The following is a 20,811-nucleotide window of genomic DNA, read 5'->3' as shown; positions in this document are numbered from 1 at the left end:
AAGTGTGATTACAGTGACTCTGCAAACCTGTTTCACCCAAATTAAATCAGTCTTATAGCACCACTCTCATTTGAAGGGGTCCAGTCCCTACTTGCTGGCATGATCTGCACATTTAAGGAATCCAAGCCACCAGAGCAGCTTCTCTTTATATGTAGCCCCTGCTTCAGAAGAACAGATTGCATGCTGTCTTCCAACTGTGGGTATAAATCACAACCACCAACATTTCTAATATGCCCTGCACTGTTATTTTTACATACTCCCATCTCAAAGTCCACAGTACTGTATTCCTTTGCCCAGTTCATCTGCATCTGATTCTGCTGTATTAAAGGGGTCCTCCATTCTAATTTCCCTGCAAGAAACAGACCAAGAAACTGTTCAGTTAAACAGCCCAGTACTTGATTGTTTAAAGTGGTTTCCAAACTGAAAAAAAGAACAAACCAATATACAGTGGTACCTTCATTTCCGAACGGTTCTGGGAGTCGAACAGACTCCCGGAACGGATTAAGTTTGACAACCAAGGTGTCACTGTATTACTAAATGAGCTGCTATCATCAATTATATTAGGGCAGAGAAGAGACTGGATAATGGTGTCTTCCCAAGAAAGATTGGGGTGCATTTGTTCTTCTTTTAAAAACAATGCCTTTTCTGACTCTATCAATGTCTAGACCTGGTTACTGAAGCAACTGCACTTCCTAAAAGTCTCTCAACACACATTTAAGCACATTAAGACTCTTATAAGAAGCAGAGTCAGACCCATGAAAACACCATCACAAAACCAGCTCGGGTACAAGGGGCCAATTTAATGATGATGTTGCCAATGACATTCCAGAACCTCCCTTCTTGACCTCAAATCAGATTATATCCTTGCTAAACAGAAGCAGCGCTTAGAAGTTTCTTGGTCGGTTCCTTACTGTAAAAGCAGAGATAGGAGAAAAGGGAACTTGGGAAGCAAGTCTCACTGACCTCAGCAGTATTTGCTTGCAAGTAAACATCTGCATGAGATGCGAGCGTAAATGCAACAGCATTCCTCATAACACGAAAGGTTCTGTTCCAATACGCTTTCGCTAAAACAGCAAAGCCTGAACTCGTGCCAACCTCTTTTGTGTTTACAGGTTAAAGTAGTACATGGAAAGCTGAAGCTGCGCTGAAAACAACACAAGATCAGGAGTTCTTTGTCAGCTTTCTCTCTCTCTTTTACAGGAGGGTCATCAACTCTGAAAGACTTACAGTTGCTGTTCCACAAGAGGAATATAGGTCAGGACCCAAAGAACTGTTGGAGCTAATTCTATAAGCTTAAGAGGACTAGGTTTCCCCGCATCAAATATGTTGGGGGGGGGGGAGATGTTGCATGGCAAGGTGGCTGGAGAATTTCCAAAGACGTTTGTCATTTATCTTCTCAAGATGAGGAAGTCCCATTAATGAGTCAGATCCAATTACTAACGTTTCTGTTTACACATTCAACATGTCTTATTCATTCATTCATACAGGGAATGCTATGTCATAACCAGCTGGGATAAAATAACCTTTTTTTTACTTTGTCTTGCAGGAACTAACTGTTCCTGGGGATCTGACCTGACTATACGACCCTGGTCTTGGTGACTGTATTAGGCTGTATTTTCCATAGAATCATAGAATTGTGTAAAGGACCACGAGGGTAATCTAGTCGAACCCCCTGCAATGCAGGAATCTTTTGTCCAGTGTGGGACTTGAACCCACAGTCTACTGACTGAACTATCCCTGGAATGATGTTGGATTGCTAATTTTAATAATATGGCGTTCTCTATTCTATTTTATGTGAACTGCCCTGGGTGGAATTTTATTCTTGAAAGGCAGTATAGAAATTATTTTACTCAAAGAATAATAATTAACTAAATAATGAACCCAATACAAACTGCCAGCTGAAATGGAAGAGCATATTTTAAACTGGTCAACATTTTAAACAGTAAAAAACAACAACACTTTAGTTTGGTTAATGCTGCTAATTAGCTTCAAACTTTTAAGATTTAAAAGAAATGATGGTTTGACTGGAATCAAAAGATAATGGGTAGAGATTACAGAACAGCCCGTAATAATGAATTCAGAAGATTTGACCAGAGCAAAAATAAAAGATTTGATGTATTTTGGTATTAATATGAGAGTGCTCTGAAGATTTATAATGCATACAAAAACCTGGATGGATGTTGCAAACTAGAGTGGATAAAAACTGGTGCACTTTTAAAAGCTAAAATTGGGAGTTTTAAAGAGCTGTTCCATTATATGTTGCTTTTTAACAATGGTGTGAATCCTGGTTTTGTATAAACATGTTAAATTCTACACTTCTCTCATAAAACTGAACTCATGAATCTCAATCAAACACACTGGGATGGACACAGATTTGTCTGTTCAGGAGAGGAAGGCCGCTTTGCGTGCAGAAATGGCATTTTCTGACAGTGCAAAAAAAGAAAAGAAAGTAAGGCAGAGGTTTTCAACCTTTCTGGGGTCCACGGCTCCCTTGACCACCCTCCCTTGCAGCACCCCTGTGGGACTCAGCTCAGTTATTCCACCCCTTGCCTACAAAGCTGGAAGCCCCTCACCCCTTTTCAAACACCCTCCCCTTGTGGAGTATTCCCTCAACCTCCTCTTCTCCCCTCTCCTTGGGAGTCCTCTGGGCAGTTGCAGCTGCCGTCCCTGGTCTCTGAGCTGCCCCTCTGCCCCCCAAGAGAGGCGCCAAAGAGACAATGCCCCACAGGGGCCTGGGAAGAACCCCCTGGCCAGCCCCAGAGGCACCATTCGCCTGGGGAGCTTGTAGCCAGGGCTGCTACAACAAACAGCTGTGCAAGCCTTTGGGAGGCAGAGACGTGAGAGGGCATCAGAGGAGGAGGGAAGGAAAGAGGGACAGAGGCCAGTGTTGCCCGCAGCACCCGGACCATCATTGAAGGCACTCCAGGGTATCATGGCACACTGGTTGAAAACTGCAAGGCAGTCACGTAAATAAGCTCACAAACCCACTCAATGAAAGCCTAATTCTCCATGCAAACAAAAAACAGTATCTGACCTTCAAGTGCATGAAATTATAGGCAGATACAAAAAGTCTCTAAGAGGATTCAATGGTGTAGTGAAAAAGGCACTTGGGATGCACAACCAGAGATATTGATTGTGTTGCTAGATAGTATAATTCCTGCATTTGGTTGCAAGCCAACTTGCTTTAATTGTCATAGCAACAGACCAGTATGCACTTTTGCTCCAGAAATGCATGGACTACACTACGGGAAACTTGTTATAAACGTTATTCCCACTATCCCCACCTGCTGATTTAAGGCTGCAATCCTGTATCCACTTACCTGGGAGTAAGCCCAGTGAACTTAGTGGGACTTAGTAGACATATATAGTATTGTAATCCGTATAATCTTAACTCTATCTACCCTGTCTTAAACTTATACAAATATATTTTAAAATTGTTGTATTACAGAGGATGGCCTTTTTTATAAGTAGCAGTGTCTCTTGAAACCCAATACATTTTGTAAATCTGCATTCTTGTGTATTGATTTGAAAACTTTATTAGATCAAAGATAAATTATACTTTGTTATGTGTTACTCCATCTCTATGTCTACATTTTAAAACTCCTTTTAAAACTGGCAGTAGTGAGCAGATAAAGTAGTAAAACAGAAATAAACAAAAACAGAAAAAAACAGAGCAAATCCTGTTTTCACTTCCCAATTGAATTATTTTAATATAATTTAAAAGGATATTTCTATTAACACATTCCGTATTTACCGCATTCTGATCACATCCATTACCTAATTAGACTATTACAACTTTTAAATAAGAAAAACCACATTTCTGTGTATTAGCATTACATGTACCACAATATTATCCTCTTGAAAAAGCAACATGTTTACGTTTGTCCATAAGTAAACTAAATACAGTTTAGTTTTGTTACATTTTGAAATGTTTTACTCACGGTTTTTCGCAAAAAGTTCTAACTCGAATTCTGCACAGAATATGCAGCCGTTTGAATAAATCAATGCACTTATCTATCCTTTCCCCTCAACTCATCCCACTAAGAGCATTTGTCCACTTTAATTCTTAACAATGTGAACCCCTTCACAAATTCTTCTCAGTATTATTCAAACATATCATGTGCTTGGAGAAGGGTTTTTTTGCCTGAAGTCACCACACACAAACCAATGAACTCATGTAACTTCACACTTCTATGATTAAAGAGTATAATTCATTGAACATGTATTTTATACGACTGGCCGGATTCAACTAAACTGTTGCCCTAGCGGAAGTCAACTATCAACTCAACATAATGCTGTATTCCACCCAGAAAGTTATGGGCATTAATGTTCCACAATCAGGGTTAGAAACTCTTGCTATATAAGCGAATCGCCAAATGGCACCTTACCCTAGGTCACCACATTGGTATGTCTAGGCTAGGGCTGGGTGATATATTGATGTATCATCCAAAACTGCTTTGAAATCCATATTGTGATATCTGTCTCATAACTTTTGACCTGGCAATATATTGCAAAATGAACCATGGAAAGAGAAGAAGGGAAGTCACAGATATCTTAAGGATGCAAAATGAGTATCTTAAATTGTAAAACAGAAACCTTAATACCAATTGTATACAAAAAACAGAGAATCAAGCCCTCTCCTATCTACACAGCCCAGCCCTAGGTCCCCTGTCTCAGTTACACTGAAATCAGTGTTCAAATGCCAGGTGCATTTTGCACCTAGCTATTGGCCAAGTGAAGATGCCTGGGGACCAGGATGGGGCCTGACATCTCCACCATCTGGTTGGCTGGCACACAACAGCATTTATTTATTTATTTGCTGCCTTGATATGGCGCAAGTCAGATTTTACTTAGAGCTGACAACATACACAATTCATTTTCAGCTTTGTAATTTGTTGGTTTTTTTAAGTGCCTAAACATTCTGTTAGTGCGTCTGAAACCTGGGTTTAAGGAGCCATATGGCAAAGGTAGCTTTTATAACTTGGTTTCTAACACTGACTGAAATGTAACCAAAATGGCATATATAAGGTTGTGTCCTGTGCCCCATTCCTGTTCCAAGATTAACAAAGTCAAAGCATCATATCCACTGCAGAATCGAGATTTTAAAAATCCAAAGTTAGGATCAAGTATATTTCCTAGTTAATAATGCTATATATGGGAGTTGAATATACTCTGATTTATCTTAAATGAAAAAAGGACAGGATAACTTTGGGGCCAAGTTTTTCCTTCTTTGATTCAAGCCAACCGCCTTATAAGATACGTTTAAATTACACATTTCAATGAGAAACTGGCATAGCATCCCACAAATCCTTAAAAGACGTTGGAATGTGTAATTACCTAAAATACTGCTTAACACAGGGCAATTATGGTTCTGAATGCCTTAGCTTGCTGCATTCCACCTCTTCGCGCTAAGATCCAAAATACAAAGTTGAATATTTGATGTATGACATAGCAGAAAACGAGATAAAAATTATAAATGTTCACTTACATCCCCATAATTGCAACCAGGGAGGCAAGCCTTTATGTTTTATAGCTTGTCTTTGCCTGAAGATAGCGTAAGTGGATATATTTCGCCCCCAAAAGCTGTATGCTTAGAAGTAGCGAGATGAGCTTCATGGCTGAGTGCTCATTTCCCCCATCTCCAGAGCTAATACCACCCAGGATTTCATTGCAAATTCTGGATATCCTCTGGGATTCTCAGTATGTGAGATTTAATAACTTCATGCAGAATTTGAATTTTCTAGGGAGCCAAAGCTTGTTAATATTTAGCAATTATGGGGAAGATTGCAATTACAGAAATATATACTGGGCACCTGCTCGTCCTTTCTAATCTCCAATTTTCACCATCCTACTAACATTACTTTATCCTCACCTTCCTTCCTCTTCAAGTCAATAATCTTTCAAAAAAAATTTAAACATTCAATTTTCATAAACAAATTTTTATGTTTAATGCAGCTTGACTAAAAATCTGAATACAAGTATGTTAAAAATAAACTTGGTAGGTTTTCTAGATGGCTACTGTTTATAAAGATGTGTCTTTAAAACAGCCTACCGCAATCTGGTATCTACCAGATTATGATGGACTACAAATCCCATCATCCCTGACTATTGGTCATGCTGGCAGGGCTGATGGGAGTTGTGATCCAACAACATCTAGGACAGCGCCGGATCTTAAAACAATGGCCACACGTACATGTAGTGTAGTAGCAGATAACAGCAACATATACTTGTTTCTATAGGAGCTTATTCAATAATAGACAAGGCATCTGTATTTCAGAGACGTCGGCTGCGAGCCCAAGGTATTTTTGCCATAGCCTTTGCCAGCCCTGTTCCAAGCAGGGCTTGCTTGTGTGAATTAACAAACTACTTGGAAAACACACATACACAAAACCTTATAAAAGCATGTCATTGATTTGTGCGTGCCACAGGCATCTGCTACTAGGAATCTCGGGACAGCGGAGATTCCCAAGCACTCCTTAAATAGATGTGATCACAACCACCATATTCAGTGCTGAAGGGCATCAACAGTCTCGAGGCTTTTAAAAGATGATAGTATTTGCATTAGAAGGGCTCGGCTTCTAAGAAGAAAAACCAATGTGAGTTTTCAGGAAATGGGATGATACTCAAATACAGTGGTACCTCGGGTTACATATGCTTCGGGTTACAGACTCCTCTAACCCAGAAGTATTACCTCGGGTTAAGAACTTTGCTTCAGGATGAGAACAGAAATTGTGCAGCAGCAGCGCAGCAGGCCCCATTAGCTAAAGTGGTGCTTGAGGTTAAGAACAGTTTCAGGTTAAGAACAGACCTCCAGAACGAATTAAGTTCTTAACCCGAGGTACCACTGTACCATTAAATATGTATTCTAAAGGCTCATCATTTCAGTTTCTTCCAATTCAATTGCACATTTATAGCAACTAAAGCTGAGCCCGCCTCAATTCCATTTTTAAAAAAAATAAAGACAGAAGGTAGCATATCATTTTGCTTGCACGTTTAGTATGGGTACAGACATAACGTAGCAAGAATGTCAGCAGGCATAACAAAGAGACACAACTGTGTTAAAATTAGACTGACATCAGCAACCTAAGGCTGAAATCCTATGCACTCAGCTGGGAGTTGAGTCCCACTGAACTCAGTGGGTATTCCCTTACAGGTAGACATTAAGGAACTGCAGTAAGCCAGATTGGTGGGGCAAAACAACTTATTAACTAATTTAATTATTCACGTCATAAATTCTTGCTTAGCTTAAGATGCATTACGACTGATTGAAACATGCATGCACATCACTCCAATTCAAGCTGAACATGTATACTCCTGCCACTGAATAGCACTGTGCTTAAGGCAAGCAGATGTTAAAGAACAATGGCTATTTCATACAAGCGAGTCATTGCTCCACATCACAAGGCCTATTATCCATCATACATACATGAATTTCATCTAGATGTCTGATCATTTCCAAATCGACATCATGTTTCTGTCCTCACACACTAGCTGCATTAGAGTACCTGTGGTAAATCATAATGAATAGGTTTTCAATGCCTGATCATTCCTGCTTCCTTCCTGTTAGCCCTGGAGAAAAACCAACCATGATCCCCAACTTAAGTGTTATGCTTGAACCAGAGCGAATTATAATTTGTTTCACTCAAAACAAGCCATGATCTGTAGTTAAGTTCTTTTGGCTTAACTCATTGTGGCTTTTTTTTTAAAAGTGGTGGTAGTGAAATAAACCACAATTCCTGATGCTAAGCCAAGAAAAGTTGTCCCCACCCCCCAGCGCTAGTGGGAGGAGTGAAACAAGTGGGGGCGCAGAGAGTGCATGTCCATGTCTTGCTTTTTCTTTTTGCTAGCTTTTTTTATTATAAATAAATTTGGAAACAAGATACATAAGATAAAATGGGATCAAGTCATCCCTGGGCTCCTTTGGGAAGAAGGGCAGGATGAAAACCTAATAAATAAAACAATAATCCCCATCAGCTCTGTTTTCTTTTTGTTAATGATTCATTACAATGTTAAAACAAACAGAAGGTGAAATCCAAGTTGTACTCAGAAGTCCATCAATTTAAATGGGTCTACTTGGAGTATGGTCTAGTTGAATATCAAATAGAAACTTTATCCTTCCAAACATGTTTATAAAAGTTGTTATTTTATGCATCATGGTTTAATTTCAAAAAATCATCAGAGCTCCAAAGGGCTTTGGGTCAAATGCTCTGAAATAGCTCGTTAACTTTTCAAAGCTGAATGAAGTTGCACTGTATTAGCAGACAATGCTTTTCCATTTATTTTGTGCTCCAGACGTGGGAATGGAGGTCAGGAGTCTGAAATCAGAACTGTATACAAGCTTTGTGGTTTCTTTGGTAGAATCAACCATTGCGTGTGCACGCGCACACCCACACCTTCCTAGTCTATTTTTGCAACTGCAGAATCAGAGCACTTTTTCATCTGTACAGCTGTATGAATTGGCTTTGCACCTTGGAGTGCAGTATTTTCAAATTTTCATGTAGAAGCAGCTTGACTTTGACAGATTTTTTTCTTACATATTTAAATTTGCTTTAATACACTGTCTATGCACACTGTAATTACATTCCCGCTTTCAGGCAAAATTGGGGAAATCAAGTTAATTTTCTGTTCAATACATGTTGTGGGAAGACTAAGTTGCAATATTCCAATCTTTATGGAATCATACTCCGTAGAAATCAACAAGCAGTTCCAAATAACTGACTTAAGACGTAACTGTAACGTAGGCTCCAGTGACACAGACATTTACTTATGTACAGTGGCTGGAATCCTGAGTTCTATGCAGATGCCCAACAGCTTTCATGCATGTACCACGTTCTCCAAATTTCTCATTATAATTGCAGGTCCTTGTGTTTGATTTTAAAGTGTTTTAGGGTGTCCTTTGATTTTATGAGGATTGCAAGTGCTGTGGAAGACGGGGCCTAGGTTCTCCAGAATGCAGATATAACCTAGACCCATAGTATTTGGATCTCAGGCCCACCCCTTTTTAAACCGTATGACTGCTTTGTTGCCATAATAAGAGCACCATTATTTTTTATGAACATCATCAATGTACATGGTGCTTTACAGCTCCATAAACAAAGAGGCCCTGTGCCATCTAGGCAGAGGTTTCTGCATTATAAATGAAGCCTTGCTGGTTATCTAAATCAGTAGCCACGAAACTTGCTATTAGGAACATTACAAATAATAAATTGTTAATTTCACCCACCTTGGTTTTAGGATTAACAAATCTGAAACACAGAATGGTATGGATCCTTAGAACTGTGGTTAGCATTTTACATGAAGCATTTCCCCATCTTTAATACAGTGGTGCCCCGCAAGACGAATGCCTCGCAAGACGAAAAACCCACTAGACGAAAGGGTTTTCCGTTTTTCGATGCACTTCGCAAGACGAATTTGCCTATGGGCTTGCTTCGCAAGACGAAAACGTCTTGCAATTTTTTTTCGCTCCCCCCCCCCTTTTTCTAAGCCGCTAAGAGCCTTTTAGACGCTAAGCCTTTAATAGCCGCTAAGCCGCTAATAGCGCTAAGCCGCTAATAGGGTTGCTTCGCAAGACGAAAAAACCGCTAAAAGAAGAGACTCGCGGAACGGATTATTTTCGTCTTGCGAGGCACCACTGTATACTTTTCCAATATATGCAGACACTGGATAGCTTCCAGGAGAACAGTTTATTGAGCACTCATCCTGACTGCTTTTGTACAAAGTTTGCAGAGAAATTAGACACCAGCTATTTGATGTTGTTGTTTAATCGTTTCCAACTCTTCGTGACCCCATGGACCAGAGCACGCCAGGCACTCCTGTCTTCACCAGCTATTTACTGAGCACTTATTCTGACTTTTTTTGCAGGGAGGTTACATGACATTGTGTCAAATGTTATTCCCCACTTCCAGCACACTTCCCCATCACTTTCCTTATCAGAACAAATCCACTTTTTAAGTACTAGGTTTGTTGTTCAAGAGCTCCAAATTCAACTTTTATTGTACAACCAGAACCTGCTGGTATGGGACTGAATCCCAGCTGAAAATAGTAAGCCTGTAAGTGCCTCAGATAGCTGTTCTATAACCTGGCTTGCGATTCAATACTTACCTTCTCACCTAGTAAGAGTAATAATGGTCTGCGGTTCAGTACCAAAGTAGCAAGCAACCTGAACCTAAGCTTTCCCTACATCCCAGGAGTGAGGCCATTTGGCCCATGAGGCCATTTCCCAAAACCATGACCACCTGTCCACACCTGATATCTTATGTGACTGTTAGGTATAAAGGGCAGGTAGGGATGTGGCCATCAGTGCATAATTGGGAGCCTCAAAATATATTCACCAGCTGAGCCCTGGGTACAGGAGGCAGTCAAGTGATTGGCAGTTAAGAGTGAGTTTCCCAGGAGGAACACTGTAGCACAGCTTATCCCAGCAGAAAGCAGAGCTTCAAAGCAACACTTTTCAGCAGACTGGTGGTAACTTCAAGCCCAGGAAAAACTGGCCACCTGATGACATAGCAATCAGCAGGATGACACACCCCATCCACCATTCAAAATGGCCCACTGTGGCTGGTAAGTAGCGGGCTCTAGGAACTGGTTCAGTTCCACACCCGTACTATAACTTATGCAAGAAGAACCTGAACTATGTGTGCATTTCTCTAGATCATTTTTCTAGTGGCAAAGAGCCAGGAACCCTTTGAGGATTAGAAGCTTGGCCAAAGTACACTCATTATCAGTACTGCATATATGTGTTCTGGGTCCTCATCTTTTAGCCATAATAGTCAGGACAACGTGCTCTGAGGCAGAGGGAACAAACCAAGTGCTCAGCACCTTATCAGTGAGAAAGGCAATGGTAGGAATGAAGGGCAAGGAGGTTAGGCAAGAAGGGCAGGAAATGGGCAACTATTGCCAAACTCCCTAAAAATAAAAGTCTACAAAATGTGCAAAGCTGCTTTGGGAGATGTATGTGCCCTCCTGAACCATGAAAAATCAATATGCAGTACAGAGGTGTATGCAAATTTCCCGAGCCAGTTCAACCTATTCTTTCATGTCCAGCGTAGTAACACTGTCTGCCCAAAGACCTACATCATAAAATGTCAAGATTAAGCTCAGTACACAGAGGCACAATTAAACTTTTTATTTGGGAAAAACAGTTATGAAAAAAGAAGGAACAGAAGATGCCCAGATGGTAGAACACTGCCCACAAATCACATTTGTTTGTTAATGTGCTTTTATTAAGCAAACAGCTTGCTGAAGCTGTTACAGAAATCTCTTTAGTACAATGTTATGCAGCCTGCTCCTACTCAGGGTTACCTAGAAGTAACTCACTGTGTTCAATGACAGGGCGATTTAGGATGCAATCCTACACTTATCTGGGAAAAGGCCCAATTAGCCGACAATCTAATGAACACTTACATTAAGATTTACTTCCAAGAACTCACAGGATCAGGCAGTGTATACTTTGGGATTAGAACAGTTTGTACTAGAACCTTAACTTCCACTTCACATTCCCTCCCCCTCCAATCAATATTCATTAGTACATCAAATATTACTTGTCTAGTAAGATTTATGCTACAATCTAGACTACGTAATCTGTAGCTCAATTCTGAAAACCAAGTCTGGACTAATTTCTAAAAAGGCCTAGCTACAGAAGGTAGAAAGCAACTTATTAAAAACTCTTCCTGACCCTGACAGGTACATTTAACAAATCATAGAAGATTTGTCCTTTTTTGCTGCCAAGTGCAATATTAGCAGCATCAAATGGAGCTGGCATTGCAGGACTTGACAAAGACACCCCACTTTATACTTTTTTAAAGATCTACTTAAATTTCTTCCCTATATTAATAGTTCAAAATCACACACATACAAGCAGCTGCTGTACTGACAAGGGGAGTTTTGTTTTTAACAGCACATGTTGGTATACGCAATCAATTGTATTGTCACTTTTTTAAAAAGTGCCACTGTTTGTATGCCACTTTTGTTAAGTTTATTAAAAAGATGTCAGCTGCATCCCTGAACACCACAGTCCTGTTATGTCATTGCAATATTTTGCTCTACCAAAACAAGCCACAGCCTACTTTCCATCTGCAGCAACTTGATCACAGATGCCACAATTCACCCAAGGAGAAGCAGCCACCCTTGCTAGGATTGGGAACAAACATGCACTCAAATGAAGTTAGCCTATTTGCACTGCACTATTTGAATCAGGATTCTTGTGTAACTAACCACACGTTAAACACACTACTAGAGGAGGACTGGAACCAGTTGTCCTTTTTAGCACTAGTCTTTTCACCACATCCAGGTTAGGGCACCATATTTTGTGGTTTTATATTTTGATTTTGTTCTGTGATCTACCCTGAGACCTCCAGGTGTATGGCAGTATATAAATTCTAATAATAATATTAACTACTGAGGCTCATTTTCTACCACCAAGTTCTTTCTTCCCAATCAGTGCTGCTGCAGTTTAGCAATATCCTTATGGCGATTTATTTCAGTGTGGTTTTGTTCAGACTTTTTTAAAAAGAAAAATTGGGGTGCAAGACACTGAAACAACTTCATGGGATGGGAAAGCAAGCCATTGCCCTTGAAATCTGGCAAAGACATATTCTTGGGCGTATGCTGCGTTTCCCAACTTAGTTGGGTCCACCAATTCCCGATTGGTCAGGTCAAGCAAGAGACCCCTGCCAGAAGCAAAACAGCAGCTTGATCGTTTATTGAGAAGGGTTCAAACCTCCACAGCTCGGAGAAGAGAAACAAAAGGTGGACAAGGTTTTTTTAAAAAAAGTTCCCACGGTGGCGGGCATCCCAGCACCAAAGATACTGTCACACTAAGGTGCGAGGCGCACGCTGCAGAGAACCCAAACACAGCAACTCAGAAGACCTTCAGGGCAAAGAAACCATGGGCAGCCACAGTGGGTTGCTGTTTGTTTTTTCTTTTTCTTTTCCCCCGTGCTTTGCCAACCTTTCAGTGGGGTGGGCCAAAGGGATTACCTACCATGAGCCCCGAGAACAAAAGAGGGCAGCAGCAGCACCCGTGGGCCTTGCACCGTGCACCCACCACCAACACGTGGGCCAGGCCCGATCGCTTAAGCCCTGCAGCTGGAGCATGTGATGGGAGAAAAGAGGGGCGGGCGGCGCGGCCACGAGGCCCACCGATGCTGGCGGCGCCCTCTCCTCCCCGCCATCCCCTCAAAGGAAAGCAGGGGGGAGAGAAGGGCGAACCGCCAACGCCGGTCTCCGAATCGGAGAACCGCCGCCGCCTTGGGAGCAAGAGCCTTTTGTCTGCTTCGCCTTCTCCTCAGCCACACCTGAGGAGGCAGCTTACAAGAAGCAGCAGCAACAAAGAGGCCCAACGGGCGCTTCGTCTCTCCCCCCCCCCCGCCATTGCGAGCCCCCCACCCCAACCCGCTTCACCTGAGGGGAAGGATGAGAAGGGGGTGGCGGGCTGTGTGGAAAAGAACCCCCCCCCGGCCAACACAATCCCCTCACACGTTATCGTAGTTTCCTTCCGACGTCCATCAAGCCCCCTTAGCAACAGTGTTGGGGGGGGGGGAGGCAGCGAGGCGACGGCGGGAAACGGCAAACCAACCCCGCCTCATTTTTCTCCACAGGCTGGCGAGGGGCCTGCCCCGCCGCGCTGCGGATCCCAGCTACACCCCCCCCCCATGCTACTCTCGCCAGGTCGCCGCCGCCGCCGCCGCCACCTCAGAGCCGGCCGGCCTTTATGGGGGAGGGAACGCGAACCAACGGGGTTTTTATAGCTACCTCAGCTCGAGTGTGCCGTGTGCATCTCCCTCTCTCCGCTCGGTACCAAAAACCGCCGGCGCGCGCGCGGGGTGCCGCCTCCTCCTCCCACTCCGCAGTGCTGCTGCTGCTGCTGCTCCTCCTGCGGGTGAGCTTGGCTTGGGCTTTCAAGCTTTTACTACTTTACTACTGCCGCCGCTGCGGCCTCGCGCATTCTTACGGCCATTCACCAAAGCCTCTTACGCCGGGCGCCGACCTCCCCGCGCCGCGCCGAAACCGGCTTTCTCCTCCTCCTCTTCCTCCTCCTCCTGCGCGCTACGCAATTTTCGCCGCCCGATGCGGCGCCGCAGCTTGCCCTACGCGAGTGGCGTAGCGGAGGCAAGGTTGCCGCGGCGCATGCGTGGTGGGGGCCAGCGGCTTCCTGGGCAGAGGGGAAGTGGGCGTGCGTGGGGCTGTGGGAATATATATATATTTGTTGTAGCTTCTGTCTTTATTCGCTGCTTTTTTTGCAGGGCTTTTGGTGTGCAAATGAAGGTTGCCCGGCCCTCACGTGGCTCCCTGGGGAGAAGGCGTTGGGTTTTTGGAAGTTTAAGCCATTGCAGGGTGGAGCAGGAAAAAAGAGTGGGGAACTTGGTGCTTACCCAGGGCGGGAGAGGGAAGAAATTAAGGCCCGGGCCAGTGGAGACCCTGCGGCCAAGATCCAGATTTCTGCCCTTGGGAATTAAATCACCTCCCATTTCTTCCTTCTCCCCGTCCCCGCATTTCTTTCACTCCCCGAAAAGAGCCAAAGAAGCTGAAGCACATAGAAAAATTCAATATACTATCTATGCAAGCTCTGCCACTCAGCGAAGAGATTTCAAAAGGTTCACACCTTGGTTTAATGTGGAATAACGTGCACAACATTGTGCTTCCTTCATAACCCTCCAAGGAAAAGAGGAACGTCCCATTTCATCATCAACATCGTTTTATTATATATACCCCACCCATCTGACTGGGCTGCCCCAGCCACTCTGGGCAGCTCCCAATGTAAACAAATCAATAAAACATTTGTAGGGATATTGCGGAGTGGACAGTGAGGTCTGGAGGGAGCACACTCTCCACCAGCAGGCAGCCACAGTCTGCCTGCACGCGTGACCCTGGGGTGCAGGAAAATCCCCCTCAGACAAGTCATGGCTGTCTGGAACATCGTTCCCTATGTCTGACCTTTTGCGGTCTCAGCAGTCAGCGGTGTCCTGTCTGTAACCTTTTCCCCTGAGACCTTTTTTCTCCTTCGTCATACACTGTACAAGGGGGAAATGACGCTGTGGAAACTGGTGCCAAAATAGCTTTGTACGACCCCACGATCTCGGGACGGAAGATGTGTAAAGGTCACAGGCCAAAAATGTATCTGCCTGGCTTGCATATTTGTCTCAATAAAAGGAGGCTCCACAGGAATGGCAGCAGCTTGCTTCAGCCCACCTGTGCGCAGCTCACATGATGATCAACACCTGTCTTGGGCCTTCACTTCAACATTAAACATTAAAAAAAAACCCCTTATACAGGGCTGCCTTCAGATGTCTTCTAAAGGTTGGCTTGGGGGCCACATAAGCCCATCTTCTCCAACATTTCTCAGATGAAAATACGGATGTCTTAAGGAAAAGCGGGATGTTCTGGGATCAAATCAGAAACCAGCATGGCTTCTGTGGGACACCTGGAGGGTCTGCCAGCAGCGCATAAAGAAGTTCAAGATACTGTGCAAGCTCTGCCACTCAGTGAAGAGATTTAAAAGAGTTCTTGGGGCCCACCCACACCTCGTCTTAATGTGGAATAATATGCACCCTTGTGCTTCCTTTAGTCCCCCACCCTCGTCCCCAGAAACAGCCTCTGTCCCAGACTTTCTCCCTGCTAAATCCAGAGTTCCCCCTAGCCTTGTAGAATCTGAAAAGGGCATCCACTGTGCTTTAAAAGTGCTCCCACCAGCTTTATCTGTGGTGGTGGGTTCGTTGTTGATGTGGAGTTCAAAAAAAGCAAATGGTGCAAAATGAGAATGGTAACTCCGGATTAGAATCACATCTGAATATAACCTGCTGAGGTGTGGACTGCCAGGGGACAAATCGGTTACATAACATACGGATTTTGTGGGCAAGTGGAGATGGGCCCTTAAGTTTATTAAGGGGTGGGAATGCTCTTTGACACTCTTATGTCACATTCAGAAGAGCACTACCTTTTATATTCCTGTTTAATGTGTGGAGTAATATTACCACCAGCGGTTCTCTGTGTGCGATTATGTAAATAAAGAGAAATAATGGCAAAATGGGTGAGAATCCTGACTTTATCTGAAAGACTTGAGCAACTTCTGCCTCCTGCCCTATTTTCTCCTCAAAGCGGGCAATAAAGCAAGACGTTCACTGAGTCTTTAGTGGGCCTAAAATGTTGCTTATAGGTTGCTATTGGCATTAAGTTTTAAAAGATCAATTCTGCAACGCTGGAAATCCAGATACTCTGTCAGACTGATTCACGGACTGAGCATTCACAAATGTATGAATCAGTCTGACTGGAAAAAACTATTCATGCTCTGAACTATAAAAACACAGAAGCACAGTACGCATAAGATATATATAGGATGGGATTATGCTTATTCTGACAATTGACAGCACAGGTGGGCAACCTGCAGCCTGGTGGCCCTATGTGACCCCCGATCTCATTTTATGTAGGCCGCAACGACTCCTGAAGGTGCCCATGTTCTTCCATCCAAAAATCCTTCATGCATAGAATTACCAGCGGTAGAAGAATGGCAGATGAAGATGATGGAGTTTATGGAGCTGGCTGACCCCACCCGGAAGAATCCGCGACCAGAAAGAAGAGGAACACCAAGAAGATTGGAAGAAATTTAAAGACTATTTGAATAAATATTGTAATATTAAAGATATGTAACCACTTGAAAGAAACAATTAGGCCTAGGATTAAAATGGAATTAAATTTATAAATAAGAAAATGTACGATAAGGAAAGCTATGTAATATGATTAGGACTGTGATATGGTCTTTTGAAACACTGATATTGGAAACTGCTACATATAATTACTAAGAAATTCAGATGGAAGAGATTCGAGGAAGTCAAATACTATGTTTATGAAGATGGATGGTATTTAATTTTAATTAATTAAGTGGTAATATGTTGTATGTATCTTTTTTCTCTTTTTCTCCTATTTTTTGTTTGTCTTTATTATTGTTAATCTCTTCTTTTTTATTATGTTTATCTACTGAAAATAATAAACATTATTCAGGGGCGGGGAATCCTTCATGCATATTTCCTTCTTATTACCCCTCCTGCTTTGAAAAGAGTTTCCTACTCTCCTTATCATGTGGTTTGTGGGAATGGGGGTGCATCCTGGGGAAATGAAGTAATTTTCCCATAGTTGGTGGGCATCTGCCACATGCAGTGCTTTTTAAATGGGGGGGTACCCCTAAACATTTTGTGAATCATTTTAAATTTTTTAGTTTCTTCTCCAGCATGGTGAATCATCAGTTCCGTTGCTACCCCCAATGGTGGCCTCAATTTCTGTCACGCTGTTTTTTTAGAAAACACATTTTTAAAGAAAAAAAGCACTGGCCATATGCCTGTGTGTATAGCACACTAAAATCAGAAATGCATTAGAATTGTACCACGAGGACAATCTAGTCCAACCCTTTGCAATGCAGGGTTTTTTTTTGCCCAACGTGTAGTAGCTAGATCAGGCTTCCTCAAACTTGGCCCTCCGGATGTTTTTGAGACTACAATTCCCATCATTCCTGACCACTGGTCCTGCTAGCTAGGGATCATGGGAGTTGTAGGCCAAAAAGTATCTGGAGGGCCGAGTTTGAGGAAGCCTGAGCTAGACTGATTGATTGTGGGTGGGTGGGTGGGTGTGTACATAATTTTATCCTTAAAATGGTTTGCAAACAAATCACAGTGCGCTCTCGTCCATTCTGCCACCTCCTTCAGGCCAGACGGTAAGGGGCCCCGTACTACCCAGAAAAGCTCTGCTGGACGGCCCAATGAGGATGTAATGGAATCAGCAAAGTACAGTGGTACCTCGGGTTACATACGCTTCAGGTTACATATGCTTCAGGTTGCAGACTCTGCTAACCCAGAAATAGTACCTCGGGTTAAGAACTTTGCTTCAGGATGAGAACAGAAATCGTGCTCTGGTGGCGCAGCGGCAGCAGGACGCCCCATTAGCTAAGAACAGTTTCAGGTTAAGAACGAATTAAGTACTTAACCCGAGGTACCACTGTATAACTTCTTCATTCCCTTCACTTCCCTAGGTAGACTTGATGATGAGCCTTTGCCAGTATCTGATTGCATTTGACTGGAGTTTTCCTCCACTCTTGTTTGAGCCATTGGGCCAGTGACATGTTGCGACAGCCCCATGGTCGCCATGGCAGCCATGAAGTCCTGAGGCACCCAGAGCCAGTCACCTTGGCATGGATGTTGAAGTCCCCCAGAGCCAGCAGTCTGGGAGCCTTCAACACTGCCTCTGAGACAACCTCTGTCAGCTCAGGCAGGGAAGCTGCTGGGCAGGAAGGCAGGCAGCAAACAAGCAGAATCTCTAATTTGCCCAATGCCAGGAACACACACACTAGATCCCCCATTAACTGGACAGAGAGCCTTAAGAGAGAGAGAGAGGGAATCTCTATAGCAACTTTCTCTCCCTAACCTTCAAGTCTACCCTGATGCTGCACCGAGTGCAAAGGTGGTCACAGCTGGGTGAGACCAACTCCACCCTGCTCACCACCCAGATCTCAGTGATACCAGATCAGCCTTCTCATGCATAATCAGATCGTGCATGAAGGAGGTCTTACTGGGAGCCGACCTAGCATTCAGCAACAGCAGTTGCTGATAGGACAACTGCAATTTCCAGGTTGGAGGAGAGGCTGGCACATGGCAGTCACAAACTGCCTGCGCCGTATGCCCCTTACCCGGCCGACCCCCATGCCTCCTATTGTCCAGAGCCACTGCAATTGTGATCAGCCCTGCTTTCCCCTGCTCTCTTCCCAAGCATATCTTTTATCCCTCAATTTAAAAAACAACGAAACCCCCAAATTTAAAAACAAGTTTAAAAGCAGTTGAAAACAATTTAAAACATACTAGGGCAATAATAACAGCAACAGAACCTTCTAAATAATACCCCAACCCAAGAGTGTGTTCGGCTGGAGTCAGTCAGGGCCAGCTGGGGGAAACCTGCAAGACAGGGAATAGTTCCCCCAGGACTTACAGCAAAGATGACCTCTTGCTTCCTCAGCAGCCTCAGCTTTTGTAGCTGGAGTCAGTCAGGTCCTGCTTTCCCAGGTCAGGTGAAAATCGCCTGTAGGACAGGGAGTAGGTCCTCCAGGACTCACAACCAAGATGGTCTCTGGCCTCCTCAGCAGCCTCCGGTTTTGGGTTGGAGTCAGTCACGGAGCTTCCCTCCCAAGCCAAGTGGAAAAGGAACGCAAGGCAGGGAGCAGGTCCTCCAGGACTCACAACCAAGACGGCCATAACATGACTCAGAACCACCAAGAACAACAACAAGAGATAAGAACAGGTGAGAAACCCTTCTCCTGTCATAAAGGCTCCATTCCCAGTAGGTCAAAAAAGGAAAACAGGTTCAGCTATGCATATTATTAAAACGCTCTGAGCTTGATTTCGACCACACGTTATTCATTACTTTCATTTTTGAAACACTATTAACCAGTTGAAGGGAAACTTTACTGTTCATCATTTGCATGGCACTTTTATCCCTTTACTCGCGTTAAATGGTTCCCATGATCACAGATGTTTCGATAGGGTTTATTCAGAAAGACATCTCTTCTGCATTGTTCACATATACAGTGGTACCTCGGAAGTTGAATGGAATCTGTTCCGGAAGTCTGTTTGACTTCCAAAACATTCAGAAACCAAGGCACGGCTTCCGATTGGCTGCAGGAAGCTCCTGCAGCCAATCAGAAGTCGTGTCGGACATTCGGGTTCCAGAGAACGTTCCCAAACCGGAACACTCACTTCCGGGTTTGCGGCATTCGGAAGCCAAAACGTTTGACTTGCAAAGTGTTTGGGATCCAAGATACGACTGTAGTTTCATAGCTTGTTCTCCACCCTCACTCCAGTGTTTTGAGTTACGGGGCAAGACGTAAGGGAGCTCTTAATTAAACCCACAACCCCTGCCTTCTAGTTTAACCCAAATCAAGCTCGACTCTGTAGGCTTCTAAACATAGCAGCTAGAGGGGCTGCCACAAATGGCTAAGAAAGCTAGGCCCCCTCCAGCTCCCTTTAATTCAAGCCGTATTTTCCCACCCATCCCCTGGGATCACATTCCGAGTCAGCTCTTAACCTTGCTGCTGCAAAGAGAAATATAACGGTAGCGATAATAATAATACTTCTTAATCTTCAGGAATGTGAAGATAAGGAAGGATGAAAGTGTGCTTGGTGTTAGCAAACCCATGCCTAAGAGACCTTGAGGCTGTGACTAGATCTCGCTGACTAAAGGAGTGTAAGCAGTTGTATCTTGCCTATATGGCTAGATTTAGTACACATAGTTTAAAAACATACAAGATATGGGTCGTCGTCGTCGTCCCCCTCCATTATCTGTTGGGGTAACTGTATACGGCAGGTGCTATATAGGCTTTTCTTTGAATAATAAGCCTTTGCTGGGTAGTAATCTCATGCAACTGCTGTATGAAAGATAAGAAAGAGGAGAAAAACGCTCTACCTCTCCATTCTTAAGGAAATCAGCCCTGAGTGCTCACTGGAAGGACAGATCCTGAAGCTGAGACTCCAATACTTTGGCCACCTCATGAGAAGAGAAGACTCCTTGGAAAAGACCCTGGTGTTGGGAAAGATGGAGGGCACAAGGAGAAGGGGACGACAGAGGATGAGATGGTTAGACAGTGTTCTCGAAGCTACCAGCATGAGTTTGACCAAACTGCAGGAGGCAGTGGAAGACAGGAGTGCCTGGAGTGCTCTGGTCCATGGGGTCACGAAGAGTCGGACACGACTAAACGACTAAACAACAACAACAACAAACAGAAAACAGGTGGCAAAACGTTAGCATCTTTCAAGCAGGATACTAATATACTTTGCTTTT

General features: G+C 43.6%; 1 protein-coding gene and 1 long non-coding RNA gene across 7 annotated transcripts in view; one reads left to right on the top strand and one right to left on the bottom strand.

Moving 5' to 3' along the window:
* SLC39A10 (solute carrier family 39 member 10) overlaps positions 1-19,418 on the bottom strand; it is a 57,738-nt gene extending 38,320 nt beyond the window's left edge. Inside the window, exon 1 of one of the 6 annotated variants that reach the window (XM_083628350.1) lies at positions 18,967-19,418. Coding sequence is in view for 2 of the 6 variants with exons in the window: in XM_083628347.1 (XP_083484473.1) it covers positions 7,427-7,453 (27 nt within the window). In the remaining 4 variants the exon portion in view is untranslated. Of the gene's footprint in view, positions 1-3,941; positions 4,487-7,426; positions 7,481-13,752; positions 14,129-18,966 lie in introns of those variants that run through there. The other 5 variants (XM_083628352.1, XM_083628349.1, XM_083628347.1 and 2 more) reach the window with 5 other exon arrangements.
* LOC310743471 lies at positions 13,800-16,661 on the top strand. Its single transcript, XR_014539043.1, has 2 exons — positions 13,800-13,879; positions 16,425-16,661. It is a non-coding gene; the product is annotated as an uncharacterized lncRNA (long non-coding RNA).
* Positions 19,419-20,811: the final 1,393 nt, after the last annotated feature.

The sequence above is a fragment of the Podarcis filfolensis genome (assembly GCF_964270895.1).
Source record: "Podarcis filfolensis genome assembly, chromosome: 1".
Lineage (NCBI taxonomy): Eukaryota > Metazoa > Chordata > Lepidosauria > Squamata > Lacertidae > Podarcis > Podarcis filfolensis.
The sequence above is the reverse complement of the archived record's forward strand: the minus strand, read 5'-3'. Positions and strand labels throughout refer to the sequence as shown.